Source organism: Schistocerca gregaria, chromosome 2 (assembly GCF_023897955.1).
Source record: "Schistocerca gregaria isolate iqSchGreg1 chromosome 2, iqSchGreg1.2, whole genome shotgun sequence".
Classification (NCBI taxonomy): domain Eukaryota; kingdom Metazoa; phylum Arthropoda; class Insecta; order Orthoptera; family Acrididae; genus Schistocerca; species Schistocerca gregaria.
The window spans coordinates 308,899,058-308,925,373 of record NC_064921.1 but is presented as its reverse complement, the minus strand read 5'-3'; the positions used below and the strand labels follow the sequence as shown (position 1 = coordinate 308,925,373).

Here is a 26,316-nt window from a genome sequence, read left to right as displayed (position 1 = left end):
TTTGATTTGGTGTGAAGGATCAAGGCAAGAAAACCAGCTTCATTTATGTCTAAACTGTGAAGTGTGTGGCAGAAAGCACTTTCTACTGTATCATATCCACTGGTGGGACACAACATTATGACCAACTGCTTAAAAGCAAGTTGGTCCACCTTGGAAAGCTATGTAGCAATGATTTTGCATGGCATGTATTCAACAAGTCCTTGGTAGATTTCCAGAGGTATGTGAAACTTGTCTATGCACAGATCATGCAGTTCCCATAAGTTACGGGTACTGATCTTGAACCCAGTAGCATCTTGTATGTGTCCCTTAGAGTTCAGATCAGGCAAACTTGGCAGCCAGGACATTGACATGAGTTTACTATCATACTTCTAAAACCACTATAACACACCAGCTTGTAACAAGGACTGTTGTCCTCCTTGAAGATTCCATTGCCAACAAAATCACAGCTGTTATGGTGCCTTCAATCACTACTGCAGGTTCTATGGAAGACCTGCTGAAGATTCCCCATAGCATAATATTGCCCCCCCCCCCCCCATTCTATATCTGCATTGTGATGCATGTTTCGAGCACATTTCTCTCAATGGCACATCTCTGGCCACAACCACCCTCCTTGTGTTACAAGAAACATGATTCACTCAACCAGGCAGCAAGCCAGGCAGCACGTTTCCATTCATCCACACACCGACTTCAATGCTCTCATGTGGACTGTAATCATAACTGACAATGAGAAATGGTAGGTGTCTTCTCCGAAACACTTGTGTCTGCAACAGCATTGTTCTTCGTCATCAGATCTGCCTCGGATCACCACCTATTCCACTTACAGTAGCACGCAAACAACTGGCCAGCTTCACCACTTCTGCGATGTTCATTGCCAAGCACAGGGCCATCATAATCTGCCTTTTGGCAAAACTGTTTGTTAGTGGATTTCTCGATTCATGATCCTTATCACTAGAATGATTCCTCATTCAACTCTGTTCTGCTTATTCACTTTTCTTACTGCATCACTTGCCATGACACCAAGTGGCATTCAATCTCTTGCTGGGCAGGTTTCATTCCATTCCATTCAGATATTCTTTGATTTTTCTTCATGAAGGAACATTTTAAATCGATTCAACACTTCAGATTTTGTTTTAATTACTCCTACTTCAGTCACTGTCTCATCCGTAAGTATCTGGACAATGACTTAACTACACTGACAGAACAATTTTTTTTTTTTTTTGTGGTGGGGGGGGGGGGGGGCAGTGAGTTTGGGAAAGGTCTTATAATAATATCTTGTTACAGTAGGTATCATGCATTGTCATTCTGGTAGTTGAGAGGTTTAACATCTGCTAATCTGAGTATTTTTGCTTTGGCTTGTACCTCCTGTGCTACCAACATAACAAAAAATATCATATGATAAAATAAGCTACATATTACAGATATCAGATCACAAACTGCACATGTATTCTTGTTTCACTGGAGTTTATTTCAGCAAACAATCTCATAATTCCCAGTGTACTATTCTAATTGGATTGTGTCAATTTCCCAGCCACAGGGTGAATGGCTATCATTCTCAAAGTTTGTTGAATCCACCCAATTGCCATGAGGTATGTCCCAGTCACGCATCCGCTGATGTCTTCATTGTTTACCACTTCTCATAAACGTCTCAGTGATGAGCTGTACTGATCTGCTGTTTCCAACACGCATTGCCAACCATGTCACAGAAGCTGTTGCTGTCTCATAGGCATTTACATTACGCTCATGTCATTGACATTGTCAGTTTCCCTATGTACGTCTGTCACATCTCCAACTTTCATTCATTAAATTGCACCTATATGTGGAGGTAGCTCTATAGCTCCTTGTAGAATACAGCATTTGCTATTTAATTTTGGTTCATTCTGAAGGAATCCTTTTATTGAGTGTTTTTTCCTGAGAGGCTTAAGGTACGTTTTCTCTTGTGTTTCAGAAGATACTTGTAGTTTCAGTTTTGGAATGTGTGGGAAGACCCAGCTCAAACAAATACTCATTACATATTTCATGGGATGCTCTGTGTCAAAGGAAAACATCAACTAGTTTCTTGTCACCAAGATTTTTTAATATCTAGTCATCTTATGTAACACACCCAAAGTGGACTAATGCAATAGTTGATTTAACGGTGTGTTAAGAGGGGCAGCAAAAGAAGGAGAACGACCAGTACTGAGCAGCAATGCTGCTTGGTGGTAGCAGACAGACAGAGTTGTGTGTTTTAGCACACAAGACGGGGCAAGTCAGGCAAGGAAGATGTTGCACACAAATGTTTATGGACGTTTTGGTGTCTGCTTCCACGATAAAATGAATTAGAAGATGACTGAGGGCAAGCAAGTACACAGGCTAATAAATCTGGGACAGTATTACTTTCAAGGTATTTTCATATAGCAGCCTAGTGTTTCATTTTCTGTGTCAGAATCAATCAATACTGAAACTGAGATGATGTTTAATAGAATGTTTGGGAAAGTGTCTATGTTATTACACTACACTAAAGTGTCACTGGTTGAATTTGTTGCAGTCAATGATGGTATGAACAGTACTGAATACGCTAGACAAATACACATTAGAGATCCTTCAGAGGCCATAAAGTTGCGTAGGTGCACAAGATGCTAAACTTGACAATGAAATTAACATTACAGTTCCTGTCCCCATCAGATCAGAAATAAGAAATATAATCGGTATGTGCAGATATTTAGAATCACACTGGAATGACAAAATAAATAAAACTATTAACAATATCAACCAATTTGTTTTTGTATTGTCTTTTCCCCATCAATCTTTCAACAAAGATTTCTTCCTGAAAAAGAATAATATGCTGTTGTATACAGGACACACACCTACAAAATTAAACTTTACACGTGCTTCACAAGCCACTGTGATGCTACGGTAATAAATAAGAATAAGTGATTGAAGTGTTTTTGAGCGGCCTGAGCTAGCGAGGCGAGCGCATCGCTGCCGTTGCACGCTACGCTCACTCGGCCGTTGAGAGTTCGTGAAGAGGTTTCTGTGCTGTGGGCGCCGCAGAGAGCAAATTGTCGTGCGTTGTTTTCACAACGCGTGCAGATTGTCGTGTTCCGCACCTCGCAGCTTGGGAAAGAATGGGTGCGCAGAGGAAACCTGCCGCTACGAAGGGTCCTTCGGTTGTGCAACTCACTGAGTCTGCCGACCATGCAAGGAAGTCCCGAGAAGACGAGTCGCGGCCTGTCCCCCCCATTGTACGTCAAGTGCAAAGGCGGGTGGACAGCGCTCTCACTCTTCGACACCATCACGAATTGCACTCAGAATGAAGTGGTCTACGAGTCTGTCGACACAGACTCGCTGATCTGGATTCGAGCTGCAAACATGGCCGACCACAGGGCGATCAAGGTCGCAGTGGCCGACTACATCGTCGACGCACCATTGGCGCATCAGAAGGCACCTTCCATAGGAAGGATGAAGATGACCAAGGCACTCCTCAGGGGGCTACCTTGGTGCTGTGATGAAGCAGCGGTCCGGGAAGGGCTGCTGCGAGCCGGGTTTGGTAATGCAAACGCAAGGTTGCACAACCACACCAACAGGAAGAGGGCGGCGCACTATGCCGTAACCATGCAAACGGTCGACGGTGGGAGCGACATCTTCGACTTGCGGAAGCTGCTGGGCTTCCCGGTTACGACAGAGGCTCTCCTGACCACCATGGACCCTCAGCCCCAGTGCTTCAGGTGCCCGGGCGAGGGCCATGTTGTGAAGTATAGCCGCAACGCGGCGCGGTGCGGCAAGTGCTCAGGCAAGCACGACAGCCGTGCCTGCGACCGCGGCAGCAACGTTCCGCCGACCTGTGTCCGGTGTGGCAGCCCGCACGTCACCAGTTGGCGTGGTTGTGCGCACGTCACCAGTTGGCTTGGTTGTGCAGCTTTCCCAAGCTGCAACTGTGCCGGGGGCGGCGAGGCTCCTGCAGCCGCACCAACGCAGCGGCAGAAGAGAAGACGACGTCGGAAACAGCGTAGGGCACAGAACAGCCAGGCGCAGCTGAGGGATGGCGCAGTAGCAGCTCCACCTGCTAGGGGCAGGGAAAGCCATGACGCAGCTCGCACTCCCGAGAACAAATGTGACCTCGAACTCAGCACCGCTGTGAAGGAGGCCACTGCAGCCCTCAAAGCCATCATGGCTGCAGAGCAGGAAGAGGCCTTGAGGCAACTGCGAGCAGTCCTCACCCAAGGCCTCAGCGCAGTAGTACCTGCGAACACTCCTGCGACCTTGCAGAAGGATGTTCGCGCACCTATCCCAGTGCTTGCTCCAGCAGCACCGCAGGTGAAAGTTGAAAAGAAGAAAACTGCCGCCCCAGCGGAACCGGTGGCAACGCCGACTGCTGTGGGAGCGGGTCCCGCAAGGGATCGAGAAGCCAAAAGGGCAGCCTTTATCGCACAAGCACGAGCGAACGGTAATACTTCCTCCGACTGAATTGGCACAGCTCTCTGAACAAACAGAGCTCATAGAAGCTACAAGGGCTGCGGCGTGCAGTAGAGGAGGACGCTGAACGGTAGCCGATTGCCACCATTCTGCACCAGCCTGATGAAGCTGCACCATGTCACTGATGAGAAGGCGCAGCAGAGGGCTTAACAGCAACGCATGTGTTGCCGCGGCGAACTCTAATGTTACAGGCCTACAATCGAGCCCAGCCACAGCACCTGGACTGACCCAGCTAACGAACAAGCAGCACATAGGTAACAATGCACGATACCTCACGCTAACCTTACCTCACCTTGCATGCTCTGTCGCAGCTAGCAAGCCGTCCTACTGTCGCAGAGGTTTTTTGCCCTTGGCGCTGGCCTTGGCACTTTTTTTCCTCTGCCCTTACAACCACTACCCTTCAATCATTTTCGACCACTTCTATCTTCTGATGGACCATGTTAATGAGTAATCTTACCCAGATGCATGGATAACATCGTAGCCCTCATCCTGTGACGCCTGATTAAAAAACTAACATGTTTACGGAGGTGACAGTAGAACTTTTGGTTTGGTCACCACGTTGGTGTGGGCGTGGAAGGGCCCCATCCTTTAAATTTGAAGTGTTTTTGACTTCTATTATTGTTTCAGGGTTTAGAGTTTGTACCTGTTGCCTTCTTACTTTAAAAAAATGCAAATTAATTCTCCCTGACATGCAAAACCATAAAATAAAACTGTTACATTGGTTCATAGGTGCCACATGCAAATATAATTTCCTGCAATGAGTCCAAGTTCAATATCATTCATTATTTATTCATTAACTGAGCACAAGAAATGACAGACAGGTGAAAAATATACTCACTGTAGCTAGTCAGATCTAATATGACTAGTGCCCATGCAGTGGTTAGAAACAACCCACTATAAACTTTAAATAACTCTGACAGCACTGCAAAATTATTTAACTCTGAGTAGTAGTGGTTTATGCCTGAAAAGACCATTTTATTTATTTATTTATTTGAATAAACCTTTTCAGGGTATGATAAATCAACTTCTGTTTTGCTTCTTTGTATTTAACTTTCATTTCTACCAGACTTGCTTCATCCTTTAAGAGTGTTGTTCCTTTTATTCCTGTGTCCACTTTATTCCTTTTGCAGACCTCTTTCTTTCCTTATGTTCTGTCTTTTGTCTTGCCTCTCTAAAAAGTTTTGTTATCAATTATGTCCATTCTAATGCCTGTGTTTTTCATATCTTTGTCAATTTCGATTAATCATGTGGGTTTGCACTCGAAGCTGCTTAGTAAATTGGAAGATCTGCGTGGTTATTCTGTTATTATCCTTTCAATAAATGTGGCCATAAAAATGTAGTCTTCCTTTCCTCCTTACATCAGCTTTCACGTTTTCAATTAGAGGCCTCTAACTTGATCTTATTTTGCATCCAACATTACATTAACTTCAAGATCCCAGTATTTTCTTTATAATTCTTCTTTCAATTTTTTCCAGTTTTTCAAGATCCCTATATCTTACTAGTTTAAGTATTTCTGCTGGGTACAGTGTTTCAGGCGCTGCCACTGTTTGATAGCGTCTTAGTTTTGTGTTCCACGACAAAGTTTTTCTTGTTATATATGTATTTTTTTCCTTTTTTGTCACGTGGAATGACCTTTTCGTTTTATGTACTCTACTTTCTATGGGTGTCTTTTCTTTTGTGTTGCTAGTCATGCATTCTCCTAAATATTTAAAACAGTCTGTTTTAGATATTATGTTGTTATGAATTTTATGATTTGGAGGGGCATTATTAATACTTGTCATGAATTATTATTTTTTTCCCCTCAAATGAAATTTTTGGTCCTATTTTGTCAGCTTCTTCCTGTAGTTCTGTGATTTGTTCTTTGGCACTGTCAAGTGAGTCAGTAAATCATGGTGCATCATCTGCAAAAGCTACACAAGGTACGGTGGTTTTATTTGGTTTCTTCCAGGGCGAACATCCGTAGTATTGATGAATTTTCTCCATTTTCTTACTACCTTGTCTAATGCACAGTAAAAAAATAGGGGTCTTAAATCATTTCCCTTTCTTACTCCTGATGTCATTTCAAAAGGTTTTGACTGTCCCCCTCGAAAATTTTACTTCTGAACTTGTGCTTGTTAAGAGTTCCTTTATTTCTGCTGTTTTATTGTCGAGACTGAATTTCTTTAAAATGGCGATCAGTGCATTTCTATCAATTGAGTCATATGCTTTTTTAAATATCTACAAAAGTAGTTCAACTTTATGAGGTTTCTCATTTCTTGTATATTCTTTAGATTTAGTATTTGTTCTGCATAAGCTCTTCCCCTTCCTAAATTCTGCTTCATACTCTCCTAGTTGTGGGTCGAATATTCCTTCAGCTCGCTTCAAAAGTGCCGTGGACAAGATCTTATGTCACTGGTAAGAGAAAGGCCCCTATATAATTGTTAGAGCACTTTTCTTTCCTCTTTTATGTAGTGGCTGGATTAATGCTGATGTCCATTCTGATAGTAAGCTGTTTGTGTTCAAATTTCATAAATGGTTTCTGTTAGACATAGAATAATGTTGTCAGTAGAGTTTTTCCGCAATTCAGCACCTATACTGTCTTCTCCAAATGCTTTGTTATTTTTTAGATGTTTTATGATTTCTCTGATTTCCTTTACAGTTGGTGGCTTTGAGTCTGGTTGTATTTGGATTATGTTATCAAAATGATATTCTTCTTTTGATGGATCACAGTTGTGTGATTCTTTGAAGTATCCTGCAAGTATTCTGCAGTTCTCCATGTCATTATATGCAGTTTTTGGATGTATAAATAACTAATTTTGAATGTTTTATAAAAGTTCCTTGTGTTGTTCTGCTTAAAATGTGACTCAGTTGACATTAGCTGATCTATTATATGTTGTACTCTGATATCTTTGGGACTTTTTGATGCATGTTTCCTTCCTTCTATAAAACATTTCCTGTTTTTATCTTTCGATTTGTGTTCCAGATATTCCAAGCTCACTGTCTCTTTATAATTAGCTCATCACAATCATAATTTCACCAGAGATGTTTCCATTTCTTTTTAAGAGGGATAGTTTCTTCTGCAGTCTCAATTATGTCTTTTTGAAGTTGTTCCCAACATTCAGTTATCATTTTTACCAACTGCATTTTGTAATCATTTTCTCTAAATAACTTCTGTATGTCAAACATTATGGATTAGTATTGATTCTTTTCTTCTAAATATTAGTCTAAGCTTGAATTTATTGACAAGTAATGGTCTGAATTTAAACCAGCACTCTTAGGAACTTTTACACTGAGTACCTCCATTGTGGAATGTCTACTTATAGCAACATGATCAAGCCGTTTTTCACCACAAATTGGATTTGATGATACCCACATAGTTTATTTTCTAGAAAATGTATTGAAGAACATAGATTTTAGTACTACATTATGCTGCCTGCTTGGGCTTAAGAGCCTTTCTCCATTTGTGTTGATTCTTTTATATGCAGGGAACTTTCCTACAATTAATCTATGCTGATATTCTTTGCCAATTTGTGCATTAAAGTCTCCAAGATATAACATCGAGTTTTTCAATGGAATGTGATCTAGAGTGTCTGACATATTTTGCCAAATTCTTCTGTTTGCTCTTTCTGTATTCAATCCTTCTGAATCAAATGATGTTCATCAGTAAATATTGTTTCTTTCAGTGCTATTATTACATTTTTTTCCTTTAGAAAATTTAATAAAGTTTTCCCTGTTTTAAAAGTGAATTTACATTAAAAATTGCTAGGTAATTTATGTTTCTATGTTTTATTTTATGGATTAGTTGTTTCGTTTCAGAAGCTTCCAACTCATTCTTTGCATGATGTTGTAGGCCCCCAGGATCTGAGTGCCTATTTTTCATTTCCTTGCAATATCACTGCCTTTAGCATGAAATCACCAATGCTGCTGCAAGACAGAGATACTGATGTACTTCTACTAACATAGTGCATTGTAGCAGTCACTTGATTCACACTGAGGAGATCACTAACAGTGAAAGTAAGTATATCTTAAGTTATTATAATGTATATTTGAGTTTGTACTACATCTAGTTTTGAAATGAAACCACCTGGGAACTATGTAGTTTTGATGTACAATTTCTTAAATTTTTGGCACATTTTTGTTTGTTATTTAGGGCTACAATTTGTATTAGGCATTATGAATTCATGGACATTTCAATATGTTTAACTATGTCTTGGAAAAATATGAATTTTCTTTCAAACTTATCACATGAAATGGTGGGTGATTGAAAACAGTATGTCTTAATGGCTCCGAAGTGATCCCACCTCCTTAAAACAATTGAGTCCATACTTTTTGCCATTTTCTTCTTGTACTCATTAATTACCATGATAATAAATATTTATTCTGTGAAAAATTTTGATATTATATTCCAAAGTGAAACCATCTCCTGAACAACTGAGGATGTACTTTTTGGCAATTTCTTGTTGTATTCATTGCTTATTATGATAATAAAAATTAATTTTATGAAAAATGTTAAAATTATATTTGGTTTCATATTGTTGGGTCTCAAAAGATTAAGCATCTGAGTTCACCATCCAAAAATATTCTTTGTCCAGTCCGGCACTAATCACAACGAAGATAAATCTGTCTGACCCTTGACAAAATTATTCTAAGTGGAAGAGCTGTAATTATCAGTCCACACTAAATCAAAATGAAAATTTACTCTAAATTTTCGCACCTGGCGACCCGAAAGACCTCAAATTCCAGGAAATTATCAGTTACATTGTTGCCCAGAGATGCATAGAACCTACTTCTGCACCCATGCGGCTGAACCAAAGCAAAGATGGTGGCCTCTTTGATAAAAGTGGTTCTCCTAACACTGAAATTTCTGTGAATTTACATTATTTAGCGAGTAAGAGAAATCACCAATCCAAATTACAACTTTTGACATTGACATGTGATCTTAAAGCTAGAGGTGACAGTAGAAATGCTAATCAAATTGATATATCCTAACAGAAGTTTGGTTAAGTGGTTCACTTACAGTCATAATTAGAATGATTTCATATATCAAATGGTGAGATCAATATTCACTTTTTGTCGACTGTGCCTTGAACATTTACAATATATACAACAAGTTAGTTTTGTAGGAAATGATCTGCTCTTTCCATTGCTGTTATACAAATTTATAAATCTTTAATGGAATTTGAATTATGGACAAAACTGTGTAAAATTTTAATTAGTAATTTAAAATCATTAATTAAAGGGGGGAAAAATCAAACAATGGAAAACCAGGATGGAATATAACAATATTATAGACTACTTACACTAATAAGCCAAAACATTATGATCACTGCCAGTCGTGACTTTGGATGCTGCCTGGTGGTGTTGTGGGCATGTGACATGGTAACAAAAATACGTAAGTGGAGCTACACAGACAGAGGATCACCTTAGTGAAGATGTGGGCTGCAAACAGGGAACTCCATTGATAAAGTGACTTTGACAAAGGGCAGATTATTATTAAGCAGAACCTGTGAATGAGTATCTCAAAAACAGTGAAGCTGGTTGCATGTCCAATTGCTACTGTAGTGGGCATCTATGGAAAAATGTAAAAGGACAGTGAAGCTACCACTAGGCACTAAACAGCTGGACATCCATAACTCTTCGCAGAATGTGGGGTTAGGAGGATTGTCTGCTTTGTAAAGTAGGATAGATGGTGATCTGTGGAATCTCTGCTGAAAAAGTACAGTGCTGGAGAACACATGAGTCTTTGAGAGCACAAAAATTAATGTACACTGTTGAACATGAGCTCTGCAGCAGACCACTCCTATGTGTTTACATGTTGACCCAATGACATTCTCAATTATGGTTGCAGTGGGCATTGGACCATCAGGATTTGACCACTGATCAGCTCTTTGGATGAATCACATTTTTCCTACACAAGGTCAATGATTGTCTCCAAAAATGCCATCATTGAAAAGAATGGTGACTCGAAATGTGCACCATAGCACTGATGCAGGCTGGTAGGAGCAGTATTATGCTAAGGGAGACATTCTCCTGCACTTGCATGGGACCTGTGTTGAAGACTTGCTGGTAGCTGTAATCACCTGCATCTCTTCCTGTTGATCTCTTCCCCAACGGCAATGTTATCTTTCAGCAGTATGATTGTCAGCGTCTCGGAACCAGAACCATGCTACAGTGGTTTGAGGAGCATTATAGTAAACTCACATTGATGTCTCGGCAACCAAATTTGTCTGAAGTAAACCCTACGGAACCCATCTGGGTCACTATCTGGCGCCATCACTGCATATGCAAATCAGTAGCCCGTTATTTACAGGAATCACATGACCTGTGCATATACATGTAATGCACATACCTCCACAAACCTACCAACAAACTATTGGATTCCTGATATGCATAATCAGTGTTGTATTTCATTCCAAAGATGGACAAACAAGCTAATAAGCAGTTTGTCTTAACGTTTTGGTTTTTTCAGTGTCTGATCTAGGTGATGTTTATGAAGTGTGTCTACACTGTCTACCACATGCTGCCATGCTGTTCATATAGCAGTCCTGTGCAATTAATTATGCTGACTTTAATTAAACATCTGGTTCACCTGCCTCTGACTGACTAATTAAGTATGTAAATAAACATGTAAGCTGTTCATATGGTGTGTCTTGAGACCCCTGTCACTCTGTCAGATGGGCGAGCTCATCAACTGGCCATGGTGTGGTGCGCACACAAGCTATCATGCTCGACCAAAGCAAAACTACCTCTGATCTCTTTACTGTTCATCATATACACCACCACAGGGTGCATATTGAAGGGTACCTTGCACCACTACTATAGCTGAGTCAGCATAAGTTGATCCCTGACCGTTGCAGTGGGCTGGGTGTGGCAGCTTCACACACCTACCTCAACCAACAATATAATACATTTCATAAACATCTCTATGGCAGTCCATCAGCTTTGTCTCAGCTCTGCAGACTCTTTGCAACTGAAATCTGGCAACAGTGCTGCATGCTGTCAGGGATCTTCTTACATTTGCTTATCATCTGCATTAACTTGAGTTTTTCTACTTTACAGAGTAAGCTGCCATTCATCACACAAAATGGAAATTCCATCTAAGTTATCCTGCACTCAGTTATAGTCACATACTGCCACACAATACAGCATCATCAGCCAACAAATTGTTTACGTACATACAGAAAAGGGCAGTCCTTTTTAAACTTTCCTGGGCACTCCAGAAGACACATTTGTCTTTGGTGAACATTCGGCATCCAAGACAATGTACTGGGTCCTATTAGTTAAGAAATCTGCAAGACATTCACGTTAAGTCTACATCTACATAGATACTCCACAAGCCACCATATGCTGCGTGGCAGAGGGTACCCTTACCACTACTAATCATCTCCTTTCTTTTTCCACTCACAAATAGGGCAAGAGAAAAACGACTATCTATTTGCCTTTGTGTGGGCCCTAATTTGTTGCATCTTATCTTTGTTGCCCTTATGCACAATGTATGTTGGCAGCAACAGAATCGTTTGGCAGTCAGCTTCAAATGCAGTTCTCTAACTTCCCTCAACAGTGTTTCTCAAAAATAATGTCCCCTTCCTCCCAAGGACTCCCATTTCAGTTCCTGAAGCATCTCTGTAACACTTACGTGTTGTTCAGACCTACCTGTAACAAATCTTGCAGTCTGCCTCTGAACAGCTTCAATGTCTTCCTTCAATCCAACCTAGTACAGATATCTAACACTCAAGGAGTACTCAAGAACAGGTTGCACCAGAATCCTACATGTGGTCTCCTTTACAGGCGAACCACCCTTACTTAAAATTCTCCCAATAAAGCAAAGTTGACCATTTGTGTTCACTACCACAGTTCTTATATGCTCTTCCATCTCATATCGCTTTGCAATGTTACGCCCAGATATTTAAACAGCTGTAGTGTGTCAAGCAGGGTACTAGTAATGCTGTATCCAAATATTACAGATTTGTTCTTCCAACTCACCTGAATTAATACACACTTTTCCACATTTAGGGCTACCTGCCAATCATCAAACCAACTGGAAATTTTGTACAAGTTGACTTGTATCTTCCTACAGTCACTCAACTTCAACATCTTACCATACACCACAGCATCATCAGCATACAACTGCAGATTGCTGCCCACTCCACTCGCCAAATCATTTATGTATATAGATAACAACAGTGGTCTTATCACACTTCTAGTTTGCTGTAAATTATGTGAGAAAATAGCAAGCTGAGTTTCACATGAGCGATGCCTTCAAAAACTATTCTGATTCATGGACATAAGCTTCTCAGTATCAAGAAAGTTTATTGTGCTTCTCAGTCTCTAGAAAGTTTATTGTATTTGAACTGAGAATATGTTCAAGGTTGCTGCAGCAAACAGAAATTAGAGATACTAGTCTGTAACTTTGTGGACCTGTCCTTTTATCATTCTTATATACTGGAGCCAACTGTGCCTTTTTCCAACTGCTTGGGACTTTGTGTTAGGTAAGAGATTTGTGATAAATGCAAGCTAGGTAAGGGGCCAATGCTATAGAGTGCTCTTTGTAAAACCAAACCTGGTAATCTGTTCTTTGTGTTCAAACCTTCATTAATAGTCTGCAGTGGAGCACTGTGTCAAACAGCTCCCAGAAATTTATGAATATGAGAATCAGCTCTTCATCCATGGTTTGGAGGCTAATGTGAGAAGAGGGCAACCTGAGTTTCTAACAAAAAATGCTTCCTAAATCTGTGCTGATTTTTGTACAGAAGCTTTTCTGTCTCGAGGAAATTTATGACATCTGAACTTATAATTCTTCAACAGATTGATATAAGGATACTGATATGTATGTTTGTGGGTCCTTTCTAGTACCCTACTTATATACAGGAGGGACTTTCATTATTTTCTAGTCACCTGCATTGGGCAGAAGATTTACAATAAATGCAAGCTAAGTAGGGGCCAATGTTGAAAAATTCTCTCTGTAAGACAGAAATGCTCTTCCATCTGGACCTGATGATTTATTTCTTTTCACCTCTTTCAGTTTCTTTTCGATGCCATGGATGCCTGTTTCTATGCCCTTCATAAAGAAGTCTCTGCGACAGTCAAACCACAGTATGTCTGCGTAATCCTCTTGCGTGAATGATTTTTTTTTTTTTAAAATAGGAAATTTAAAACTTCAGCATTCCTTTTGCTGTCTTCTGCTCCCACACCAAACTGGCAATGAGTGACTGCACAGTGAGTCACTGGACAGAAGTCTTTGACCCGCTTACTGATTTTACTTAGGACCATAATTTTCCCCAGATTCTCAACAAGATTTTTCACTAAAGTATGACAAAGGAAGCGGTATGCCTTGCACAGTGATCTTTTTATACATAGACACATTCTTTCCGACTTTTGCTGTCTACATTTCCCAGTTCTTTTTTTAATCCAGTGTGCAACAGCATTGCTTCCTCAGCATTTTCCTAATGTTCTTATTATACTACATTGGGTCTTTTTCATCCTTAATCCACTTAACCAACATATAAAAGCTCTAAAATATTTCCACTGCTTATGGGTTGCCGAACTAGCTTCTCAAGACAGTTCTTGGAAAATTTTTTCACTCGACTGTCTATCTGTAGCACCTATAATGAATCCATAGATGCACCAGTCTGTACTCATTAGGTTAAAGTTGCTTCCAACCACATGATCAGTGTACGTCCGTGCTGCTAAGCATATACTTGCTTTGAATAACTGGACAACTGTTATGGCAGTATCAGGTAGCACTAAAAACACCCGATGATTAGCTTGAGTTCACCTGGGCTGGTTACTTGCTCCCAGATAACTTCACAGTCGGACTCAATTTAGACCGATAGACACAATATTTTTATCAATCGCAATGAATTTTCCTATTCCTATGGCATCCAATCAGTCTTTTGGATACATTCCATGTCTCGTTAAATATTTTGCAGTTTTCTACTTCATGTTACATTCAGCTCTCAATTCTGACTATAAATTGAGTGTAGTAGTTTTCCTGTAGGACAGTAAATTCAGGAATTTTGTAACAACTGCTTTGGCAATTTACTGTTACAAGCATCTTTACTTTGTATGTTATCTGATTTCATTCTCTGTGTACCGACTGATGAGTGTCCATCACAGGACCTCAAACTATCATTTAGTCTAAAAAATCCCCATGTGTACTCCACAAGTAGTCAGCTTCAGAGTAGCTGCTTCTTCTGCTTAGTGCACCCCTGGGCTATCAAGTGCAGTCCTACAATTCTCCACCCCGTAATGTAGGTCCATAAATTTGCAACAAAGACTGTCACAGAACCTATGGAGTGTCTGTTCATACCTCCACTTGGCTCCAACTTCACAACCTCTGTCAACTGCCAATATGAACTGAAGATGGCCTCAGAAACCAGGCTACAGGCATCACTGGTGCCAACATGAGACACAACTTGAAGATGACTGCCCTCTGCACTGTCAATACCCAAAGGCAGTATCTCCTCCACATCTCTGATGAGGCTCCCTGGCACATGAACTTCTTTCCAGTCCTGGTTGCTATTTCCCTAAGGGGTTTCATAACTAACCTAACATTAGAGGTCCCAATAACTGTCAAACCCTTCCCCTCTGCCCCCTCTGGCTGCCTGCTCAGGTCCTGAGAGCAGCCACTTGTCCACTCACAGGGTGAATGGGCGAGGCCAGGTGGTCATTCCCCATACTGACTCTCCACCTCAAGCAAAGTGAACACATTAGAACTGCCAATCACTCTGCAGGGAGTGCAGTCCCCCTGTGCCAGATACACTGTAAGATGACTTGGCAGCAGAGCCTGTAGACAAATCAAACAACACATGGAGAGTCCCGAGTGAAGCTTTAGTTTCTAGATGGATGGATTTAAAATTTTTGGGAGCTAAACAACGTGATCATCAATGCCCTTTCCTTCAGTAGACCAAAAGCCAGAATACAAAATGCAAGACGTTTAAACCTGGTGCACTATAAGTGTGATGTCACAAACACTGCATTCCAGTGGGTCTTTCTTTTCACAAGAGATAATCATGCCTCATTGGGCAATGGCTGATACATAGGCATGTGCACACCACTTTGTTCCTTCATAGAGTTCAAAAGGAAGTGCACCATGCCAAATAGCCGGTATGACTGACCACAGCTTGTCATTACCCACTTGCAGCCACTGTCTTTCCCATTCAGTTGACTCTTTGTCACCCACAATACGACAGCCAATAGGGGGACATGAAGTTGATGAGTAGTACTTTTGCAGCAGGCTGCTTTTGCTACTCTGTTAGCTTCCTCATTCACCATGTTTAACAGACGCAGCAGAAGTCCACCTCTTTCTTCTGCCAATCCAGGAGGAGGATAGTGTCCTGGACCATCCAAACTATGCTACTGGCTGGTAAAATTTACTGAATACCCTGCAGAGCACTAGGACACAAACTTCCCTCCACCAAGAAGTTTCATGTGCTCCAGTGTCTTCTTGGCCAGCCACAGCTCCTTATAGTAAACTGAGAAGTGGCTTAGTAGGCAGCATTTAATGACAAAATATGGGAAGATAACAGGTCACTCATCACTGTCCCACTGCTTTGATCCATCAGTAAAAATCACCATGTGCTCTGTGTAATCTGATAAAATTCCATTAAAAACTCATTTTACAGCTAAAGCCAGAATGGTGAGGTAATTGTGTTCTGACATATCGAAGTTAAGGGTGGGCCTGTCAGTCATTCAGGCAACAGATTTTCTCCATCACTGTTTAAGAATTGGTATCTCTTCCACACCAACTTGCTCAAGATATTTCTTCGCATAGACTGAAAATGGCTTACTAGCCCAGCAGCAAGTAAACCTGCATTGTATAGGTTACTCAGCTCCAGCACCAGTGACACTATGGTTGGAGATGGACTGCATTTTGCACACATTTGCATCTTGAGTAGCTCTAACCAGATGATATGTGGTGGCTCACCAGCATCAGAGGCTACGAAAGGAACTGATTTGGTATGTATCTGTGGCCAGCCTAAAGCCTGCATGGTGGGCATCACCCAACATCTTTAAATAAGAAGGCCTACCTGATCCATACAATATGCTGCTATAAGCAAACCAAGTGCAGACAAAGATTCTACAGAATATAAGCACACTGAATCAATCTCCTCCCAAGTTCATACTGATAAGATATTTTAAGAGGTTTAGTGTCTTCACATATATACATTTCAGGTCATTATGTGTGGCAGTCATATTAACCTCTGATCAAAGATGAAGCTCAAGAACCTCATTGAGATCTTAAAACCCAAGATGGTTTTCCTCAACTGGAGTTCCAGGTAAGCAAATCATTGATGGGAATTTTAAATTCTCCATGCAAAAAAAAAAAAAAAAAAAAAAACTGTGTCAGTCCAACCCTCCAGCCTCCTAAGAGTCAGATGTAGTTTAAGTTAGTAGTTGTGAGACTCTAGGAAGAGCAAAATACCACAAAGTCATCCACAAATTAGGAACAATTAACTGGGAACTCCAGGTTGAGCAATTGACTGAGTTCCTTACTGTGAAAGAGATACTATGAATCACTATAATAAATAGTGTTCTCGCTTACCACGCACAGGGTCCCAGGTTCTATTCCAGGTGCGGTCAGGGATTTTCTCTGCCTCGAGATGACTGGGTGTTGTGTGTCTTTCATCATCATTTCATCCTCATTCACCCACAAGTCACCGTAGTGGCATTAAAGAACTTGTGGATCACTGGCCGAACCACCGCGCGAGGGGTCTCCCAGCCACCAATGCCATACACTCATTATTATTACTATTATAAAAAGGGTGACACTCAGAATGCTACCTTGAGAAACACCATTCAATTTAGGGAATGGATTGGAGTATATGATGAATATATATTTCAGCAAGCAAGGACTGCAACAAGGCAACGAAATACCCGCGAAATCCCCATTCATGCAACTGATGAAACATGTTGTACTTCCAGGTGGTATTACAAGATTTCTCCAGATTGTAAAAGATGCCAATAAATTGCTGTTTGAATAATAATTAGTCTTTTACCACACTCTGTAACTGGAGAACTGTCAAGCGTGAATCGGTATTTCCAAAACCCAGATTGGAAATGACTAGGCAAGACCCTGGATTTGAGAGTCCACACTAGGCATTGGCTTATTATCCACTGAAGGGTCTTTCCTATGAAGTAGTGGGCACAACATTCCTGTAGCTATCTAGAGATAACCTGTCCTTCCCTGGACTTGAAGTGATATCAGAATCACCTCCCTCCACAGACCCAGATAACAGCCATCATCCCATACCTGATTGAAGAGATGCAGAACTCCTTTTGCTCCTTACTTAGGTGTTGTAATATGCTATATTGAATACTGTCATGTCCAGCAGCAATTTCAAGCATAGCGTTTAGTGCTGACTGTAATTCCCACATGGATAAATGGCAGTTATATGGCTACAAATTTTCAAAGGAAAAGTCTAGTCACCATTTATCTATGTGTTCCCTATGTTGGCAGAATCAAAAACTGTTATAACAGGTAGAGTTCAAAGCATAAAAGTGTTTCATCAATCTCTGCATTATTTCCCTAGGTGTTGTTTGGAGGATACCATTCCTTCATATGACAAGTATTGGACTTTTATTCCCTAATAGCTTCCAAATTGATTCCCTTATCTTCATTGCTGGTTTGGATCAGTTAATGGATGTTCAAAATTCTCTCCATGCATTGTTTTCTCTCCTTAATGATATGCCTAGCTTTAGCTCTCACCTAATAAAAGGCTGCAAGATCGATCCTAAACTGACATAATGCAGCACACCTGTACCAAATTACTAACTTCAGTCATTGACCCACCAAGGGACAGCTTTTCTTCTAGGCTGTCTAGAGGAATGGGGGGATCAGCAGCATGTTGCCTCACAACCTGGATGTTGTCCATTCACTCCTGTGTGCTGTCACAGTGTTGTAATATAGCCAGTCAGCTACACAGTGGCCAGTTCACCCAGCTGAACACCCATATAGATAGCCTCTGCTCAGGCATTGTAGTCACAGCTAAGTGAAGCCACGTGAGTCAAGGGAGAGTAAATTACTGGCCTCTTCCCATCTAACAGTACCTGCAATGACAGGAGAGCAGAGGGAAAGATACAGCAGAGGACAACCCAGCAGCCATGCAGAAGTGCATCGCTTCCACAGTATTAAACATGCAGATGTCTTCTAACAACAGCAGCCTCTCAACTGCCCGACCCAAGGGGCAAGCTGTAGATGAGCCCACAACACATCATATGCACTGATGTCACCAAGTAACAGGAACGGGCGAGAGAGTTATTACATGAGATCAAGTGCTGTGCCACCAAGGGGTCCCTGTGGCAGGATGTACACAGAGCACTCTATAAGGTGAGATTGCGCATACACTGCCACTGTAGCCTCTTGTAACACATTGGTGAGGGTGATGGCTGAGTAGCGATGTGTCTCATTGATTAACCTCTGTGAAGTCAAGATTAGATCATTCTTCCAATGGAGGTTAAATCTTGGCAAAACAGAATTATCCTTCGCCTTGAAGTGTGTCTCCTGAAGGCAGATGCAAGTGGGCCATTCTTTTATACAAGCAGTTTTAATTTCTCCAAATGCATCCGACAGTCACGCAAATTCCACTGAAGAATGGGGTTTAACCCTCAGTAAGTCCTGTCACCTAGGAGGTGAGTTAAAAAGTTGGCAGAATGAGTAGACAGACTCAGTGGATTGCTCAAACATACTCATATGTCTAGGTCCATCAGACAGTATTTCCCACCTGAAGTTACTACAGCACTACGGTTAGAAAGTTCAACACCTGCTTTATAGTCTTGGCCTTCCCACACAATGTTTTCCCTAGGATGGTAAAGAATTAGACATAGATGTCTTGTGACCAGATTTCTTTTTTGGTGTGGAAGTCACCTGCTTTTCTTTACAACTTGCCTTGGCAGGCACAGGGGAGCTACAAGTACCACTAGATGTGCTGGCATTTAACTACGAGTTTGTGCCAAGGCATCAAACTTTGCTACTGATTGTTGCAGATGGTACTCATGCTAGCATCAGTACTGGCTGTTCAGACATCAGACTTCTCAAGTGGTTCCTTGACAATGGTAGAGAATGAAGTTGCAAATGTTGGAGGTTGCACAGCCTCAAAAATCTTTCTTGCTCTGTGTATGGTAACCACCTGGTGACCTGAAACTCCTGAATCTTCTGTTCCTGCACATAAAAAGCATGTCCCTTTGATGAAAGTGGATAGGGGCCAGAGCAGTTAACACAAGGTGGTTAGGTGCACAGCTAGCCTGGATCAGGAGCATCTAAACTCTGTCTCCCCCATGTCAGCTTGTCTTTGAATGCTGGGACTGTGTGCCCAAATTCCTTGCACTGAAAGGAACGCATTGTACTGGACTAAGACATAAGAAAGCGGCCTTTATATATTTAGGTAACTCAGGTGAATTACAGGCGAGTATCAAGCAGGGTACCATTCTATAACCTTTCAGCAGGTTTAGAAGCTCCAGCAATTCTCTCCACTCCCGTCTGTTTACAGAAAGTGGATTTTCTCTCAGATATGCCCACTTACTGCTTCATGACAATGAATGCATTATGCACTGGCATTCTTCTGTTACTGGCATACAACACTGAAAGAGATGTACCAAGTGGGCTACCCACCCGATGTCTCTTTCATAGTGGGTAGATAAACCCTCCAGTGGCCCACCCCTTCCACTGGGAGTTTGAATATTGTTAATGTGAGCTATTTTGGTCCCACCAGTCACTAGGGAATCATCCGTCTGCCCAGACAGAGCTCTGCATGCCTATGTAAACCTTTTACAACTGAGGTGCAGCAGGTTTCTCAGAGGTTGCCTGCTAACAACTGTTTTTGGATCTTATTGGAACACAATATACCTTAAGAGTGAGAGTTTTATTAAATAAAGGTTTGCACCATCCTCTTGACCCAAACGATCAATCCAAAACCCACGTTCCCAGTGACATAACATTCCCCCCCACACCAAACTATAGTCACTGAAGCATGCCCAGACCTTATGTTTACAGAGATCTGACAATGCTGACTGGCAGCACTTACCAGTTCTCAGCTCAGGAAACTCAGGGCTGCCAAGTCCATACCCAGCAAATGAATGCTGAGCTCTCCGAGGTGCTCACCATTTATAATGATGCAGGCGGCACCTGTGGCTAATAGAATGCCATAGATGTGGCGAGCAGTAGTGACCCCTCCCTCCCCCCCCCCCCTCCCCTCCAATGCTAGTTTGTCTGCTACAGCTGCACCCTGAGGCAGCAGCCAGCAGATAGCTAACCACAGCTTACAAAGTCTTCAGCTCTCGTGAAATGCAGCCAAGTCCTCCTGTGTCCACACACATAGTACAAACACACTACCCATCTTGCTATTAAAATTCAAATGAAAACAGTAGATGCCAATAAAGATAAATTCAAGCCCCATGATCTTCCAGACAAGGATTTATTCTATCAAAATTGTTAAAAACATGAATGAAAGCTACTTGAAAACATACAGCCTAGATCACTACACACTGGCGGACAAAATTTAATTGAACTACTCTCCTTGTGGTCGACAAATGGAGGCTTGTGCCTGACTGATTTTAGCAGGAAATCTAATTACAGTAATCTAGAAAATTTGTTGATATCTAAAACAGTTTTTTCCTAATGTATTTTTAATACGTAATTCTTTTAATATGAAAAAGAAATTTGTTTTCCCCAGTTTCATCTTGAATGCATTTCATTGTATTTGTTGCAATCTAATACTGTGTGTTCTGGGCACCGAGTTCAGCAGTCACAAATTATCTTTTAAGATACTGAAGATACACCATCCAACTAGTATGATTACTGCGATTCACCTGAATTGTTTTCCTCATAGAGGTAAGTTACCTGCTGGCGTCTGAGTGAAGTTCCGGCCTCCCGCAGGCCAGGCAATGCAAGATAGGCACCCATGGCAGTGGCCACAGAGGGTGCTGAGAAGGCAGTGCCACGCAGATCCACGACACCCAAGAATGGTTCCCCATCTGGCTCCAGACCTGCCACCACTGCGTCCATGCGCAGAGGCCTCAACCGGGTGCGCCGGTCATATAGCAGACGCCGCAGCCAGCAGAACAGAGACCTACAGCACATGGTTTCTTCATTTGTATTTCAAGAAGTTCCATAACAAAACATCAGTAATTCCAGAACTCAGGGATTAAATGTAGTATGGGAAGGCTAATTGATCCATGCATAAAAAAAAAAAAAAAAACAGGAATTTTCAAGGGAAAGAAAACAATGGGTCATAGTGATATATAAAATTCTTTTTTATTTATTAAATGTGAAAACTGTTGAGAATCATGTACATATTTCTGTACAGTACACATTTTTAAGAAAACCGGATCAAACAGACTTTTTACTGTATTTAAGAGTTAGAAAAGAGCTGTCTAATACTGAGTTGTTCAGTGTGATTTAAGTCCAGTCTTTAAATAAGAACAAAGAGAGTTCTTATTATTCCTTAATTTTTTCATTCAAAAATTTAAACATTCTCTGTCTAAATGCACATACATACTCCACAAGCTACTGTATTGTGTATGGTGGGGGTATCTTGTACCGCTAATAGTCATTTCCTTTCCTGTTCCACTCACAAATAGATCATGGGAAAAATTACTGTCTATATGCATCTGTAAAAGCCTTAATCCCTATTATCTTCATAGTCCTTATGCAAAATGCATGTTGGTGGCAGTATTACTGTTCTACTATCAACTTCCACTACCAGTTTGCTAAGTTTTCTCAACAGTGTTTCACAAAAACTACATCCTCTTCCCTCTAGGAATCCCCATTTGAGTTTATGAAGCATCTACATTATACTCATGTGTATCAGCCCTACTGGTAACAAATCTAGCAGCCTGCCTCTGAACTGCTAGGATATCTTCACTCAATCTGACCTGATGGGGATCCCACACATTCAAGCACACTCAAGAATGGCTTGCACTAGTGCTCTATATGCAGTCTCCTTTACAGATAACCATACTTTCCTTACATTCTCACAGTAAACCGAAGTTAACCATTCACCTTCTCTACTACTGTCCTTAAATGTTTCTTCCATTTCATATTCCTTTGTAGTTTTACTCCTAGATATTTAATTGATGTGAATGTGTCAAACAGCATACTGCTAATGCTGTATCCAAACATTACAACATTGTTTTTCTTACCCATCTGTATTAACTTACATTTTTCTACATTTAGAGTAATCTCCCATTCATCTCACCAACTAGAAACTCAGCCTAAGCCATCTTGTATCCTCCTACAGTCACTCAATGACAACACCTTCCTGTAGATAACAGCATTATCAGCAAACAGCTGCAGATTGCTCTCACCTTGACTGTCAGAGGTGTATGTATGTTGAGAATAAGATCAGTGCCTGGGGCACCCCTAATGATACCCTAGTCTCTGATGAACACTTGCCGTTGAGGACAACATGCTGGGTTCTATTACTTAAGAAGTCTTCAAGCTGCTCACATATGTGGTAACTTATTACGTATACTTGTGCTTTCATTAACACTCTGCAGAGGGCACTGTGTCAAGAATTTTCAGAACTATAGGAATATAGAACCTGCCTGTTGACCTTCATCCACAGTTGAAAGATATTCTTGGAGAAAAGGTAAAACTGAAGTTTGCACAGCAACGCATTCTAAACCCATGCTGATTTGTCGTCAGAAACTTTGCAGTCTCACAGCAATTTATTGGATTCAGCCTGAGAATATGTTGAAGAATTCTGCAGTAAACTGTTGTTGCATACAAGAATAACCTGGGCTTTATTTTAGTCCTTTGAGACTTTGTACTTGGTGAGTGATTCACAATAAATGGCAAACTAAGTAAGGGGCCATTGTCACAGAGCAGCAATTCTCAATCTATGGGGCACCCACACTGCTGCTCCCCCCCCCCCCCCCCCCCCTCGGGGATAGTGATAACACCAAATGCATTCACAAAAAAGTGCCAGAGTTTGAAGTCCTCATGAAAAGCAGTGAAGCTTACATAACACTAGGTACAGAAACCTGAAGTTGATAGCAGTGCGAATTTTGGGGAAGATTTAAGTAAATATCGAAAGGATAGACAAATGAGAAAGGGAGGTGCTGTATTTGTTGCAGCAAATAAGAAATTCAAATTCAATGAGGTAGAAATTGAAGCTGTTTGTGACATTGTTTGAACAAAACTCGGCATTAGGGGTGAGCATAAAACAATAATTGGATCCTTCTATCACCCAGCACACTCATCTCCTGATGTAACTGAAAGCTTTAGAGAAAACCCTCAGTTCACTTCTATTTAAGTTCCCCAATCATACTGGTGGAGACTTTAATCATCCAACAATTAATTGGGAAATTTACAGTAGGTGTGATAAGACATCCTGCAAAACTTTACTAAATGCCTTCTCTGAAAACTACCTAAAACGGACATTCAGGAACCCTGCTTATAATGGAAATATATAGGCTCTAATGGAAACAAATAGACCTGACCACCTTTAGGATGTCCACATCAAAACTGGTACCATCAGTGAGCATAACACGCGTGTGGCAACAGTGATTACCAAAGTACAAAGGACAATTAAAACGAGCAGGAAGATATACAGGGTGTTACAAAAAGGTACGGCCAAACTTTCAGGAAACATTCCTCACACACAAATAAAGAAAAGATGTTATGTGGACATGTGTCTGGACACACTTAATTTCCATGTTAGAGCTCACTTTAGTTTCGTCAGTATGTACTGTACTTCCTCAATTCACCGCCAGTTGGCGCAATTGAAGGAAAGTAATGTTGACTTCGGTGCTTGTGTTGACATGTGACTCATTGCTCTGCAGTACTATCATAAAGCAGGCATTGTTGGTGATGTCTTGATTGGGCCCAATGTTGTTCTACCTACGCTCAATGGAGCACGTTATCATAATTTCATACGGGATACTCTACATGTGCTGGTAGAACATGTGCCTTTACAAGTATGACACAACATGTGGTTCATGCACGATGGAGCTCCTGCATATTTCAGTCAAAGCGTTCGTTCGCTTCTCAACAACAGATTTGGTGACCGATGGATTGGTGGAGGCGGACCAATTCCATGGCCTCTATGCTCTCCTGACCTCAACCCTCCTGACTTTCATTTATGGGGGCATTTGAAAGCTCTTGTCTACGCAACCCCGGTACCAAATGTAGAGACCCTTGTGCTCGTATTGTGGACGGCTGTGTAACAATACGCCATTCTGCAGGGCTGCATCAGCGCATCAGGGATTCCATGCGATGGAGGGTGGATGCATGTATCCTTGCTAATTGAGGACATTTTGAACATTTCCTGTAACAAAGTGTTTGAAGTCACGCTGGTATGTTCTGTTGCTGTGTGTTTCCATTCCATGATTAATGTGATTTGAAGAGAAGTAATAAAATGAGCTCTAACATGGAAAGTAAGCGTTTCCGGACACATGTCCACACAACATATTTTCTTTCTTTGTGTGTGAGGAATGTTTCCTGAAAGTTTGGCCGTACCTTTTTGTAACACCCTGTATATGTTCAGTAAACTAGATAAAAATCAGTCATATCTCAATGAGGAACTTGAAACTTTTAGCACAGGGCAGGAGCTGGTAGAGGAACTCACTCAAGTTTAAAAGAATAGTTGACCATGCACTGGGCAGATATGTGCCCAGTACAGTAGTTCATAATGGGAGGGAAGTTCCATGGTATACAGTCACTGTACACATACATCTAAAGAAACAGAGATTACTGCATAATAGGTGTAAAATTAAACATATGGCTGTAGATAGATGCTGAATGAAACACATTTGGCTATCAAGAGAGCAATGCATGATGCCTTCAATGGCTACTGTAGTAGAATATTGTCAAGTGATCTTTAACAGAACCCAAAGAAATTCTTGTCATATGTAAAACTGTTGGTGGCACCAGAGTCAGTGTCCAGCCCACAGTGGATGAAACAGGAACTAAAACTGAGGGTAGCAAAGCAAAAACTGAAATGCTTAACTCCATTTTCAAATGTTCCTTTACCAATGAAAACCAAAGAGAACTACACCAATTTAATCCTTGTACCACAGAAAACATGAATGAAATAATTATTAGTGCCAGTGGTATTGAGAAAGAGCTGAAATTGTCAAAATTGGACAAAGCTCCTGGGCCCAATGGAATCCCCATCAGATTCTACAGTGAATTTGCAGCTGAGTTATTCCCACTTCTTAATATAATCTATGATAAATCCTTGAATGAAAAACTATGCCCAATTCTTGGAAAGCAGCAGAAGTCACACCTGTCTACAAGAAGGGTAGTAGCAGTGATCCATAAAACTACCATTCAATATCCTTGACATCCACTTGTTGTACAATTTAAAACATTTTCTGAGCTCAAACATAATGAGGTATCTTGAACAGCAGACCTCCCAAATGCCAACCAGCATGTATTTTGAAAACATCAATCTTGTGAAACGCAATTTACACTTTTCTCACATGACATACTCAACAGCTTTGGATTGAGGCAATCAGGTAGTTGCTGTATTTCCTGATTTCTGGAAAGCATTTGACTCAGTACCACACCCATACTTATTGTCAAAAGTACAGTCATATGGGGCTATCAAGTGAAATTTGTGACTGGGTTGAGGACTTTTTGGTAGGGAGGACGCAGCATGTTATCTTGGATGGAGAGTTATCATCAGATGTAGAAGTAACTTCAGATGTGCCCCATGGAAGTGTATTGGGATCCTTGCTGTTCATGTTGTATGTTAATGACCTTGGAGACAATATTAATAGTAAACTCAGGCTTTTTTCAGATGATGAAGTTATCTATAATGAAGTACTACCTGAGAGAAACTGCATAAACATTCAGTCAGAGCTTATAAGATTTCAAAGCAGTGCAGAGATTGGGAACTTGTTTTAAATGTTCCGAAATGTTAAACTGTGCACTTAACAAAG

General features: G+C 41.1%; 1 protein-coding gene across 1 annotated transcript in view; it reads right to left on the bottom strand.

Moving 5' to 3' along the window:
• LOC126336166 (proteasome subunit beta type-4-like) overlaps nt 1-26,316 on the bottom strand; it is a 68,812-nt gene that overhangs the window by 16,338 nt on the left and 26,158 nt on the right. The window contains exon 3 of the mRNA XM_049999660.1: nt 21,269-21,497. Within this exon, the coding sequence (XP_049855617.1) occupies nt 21,269-21,497 (229 nt within the window). The remainder of the gene's footprint in view (nt 1-21,268; nt 21,498-26,316) is intronic.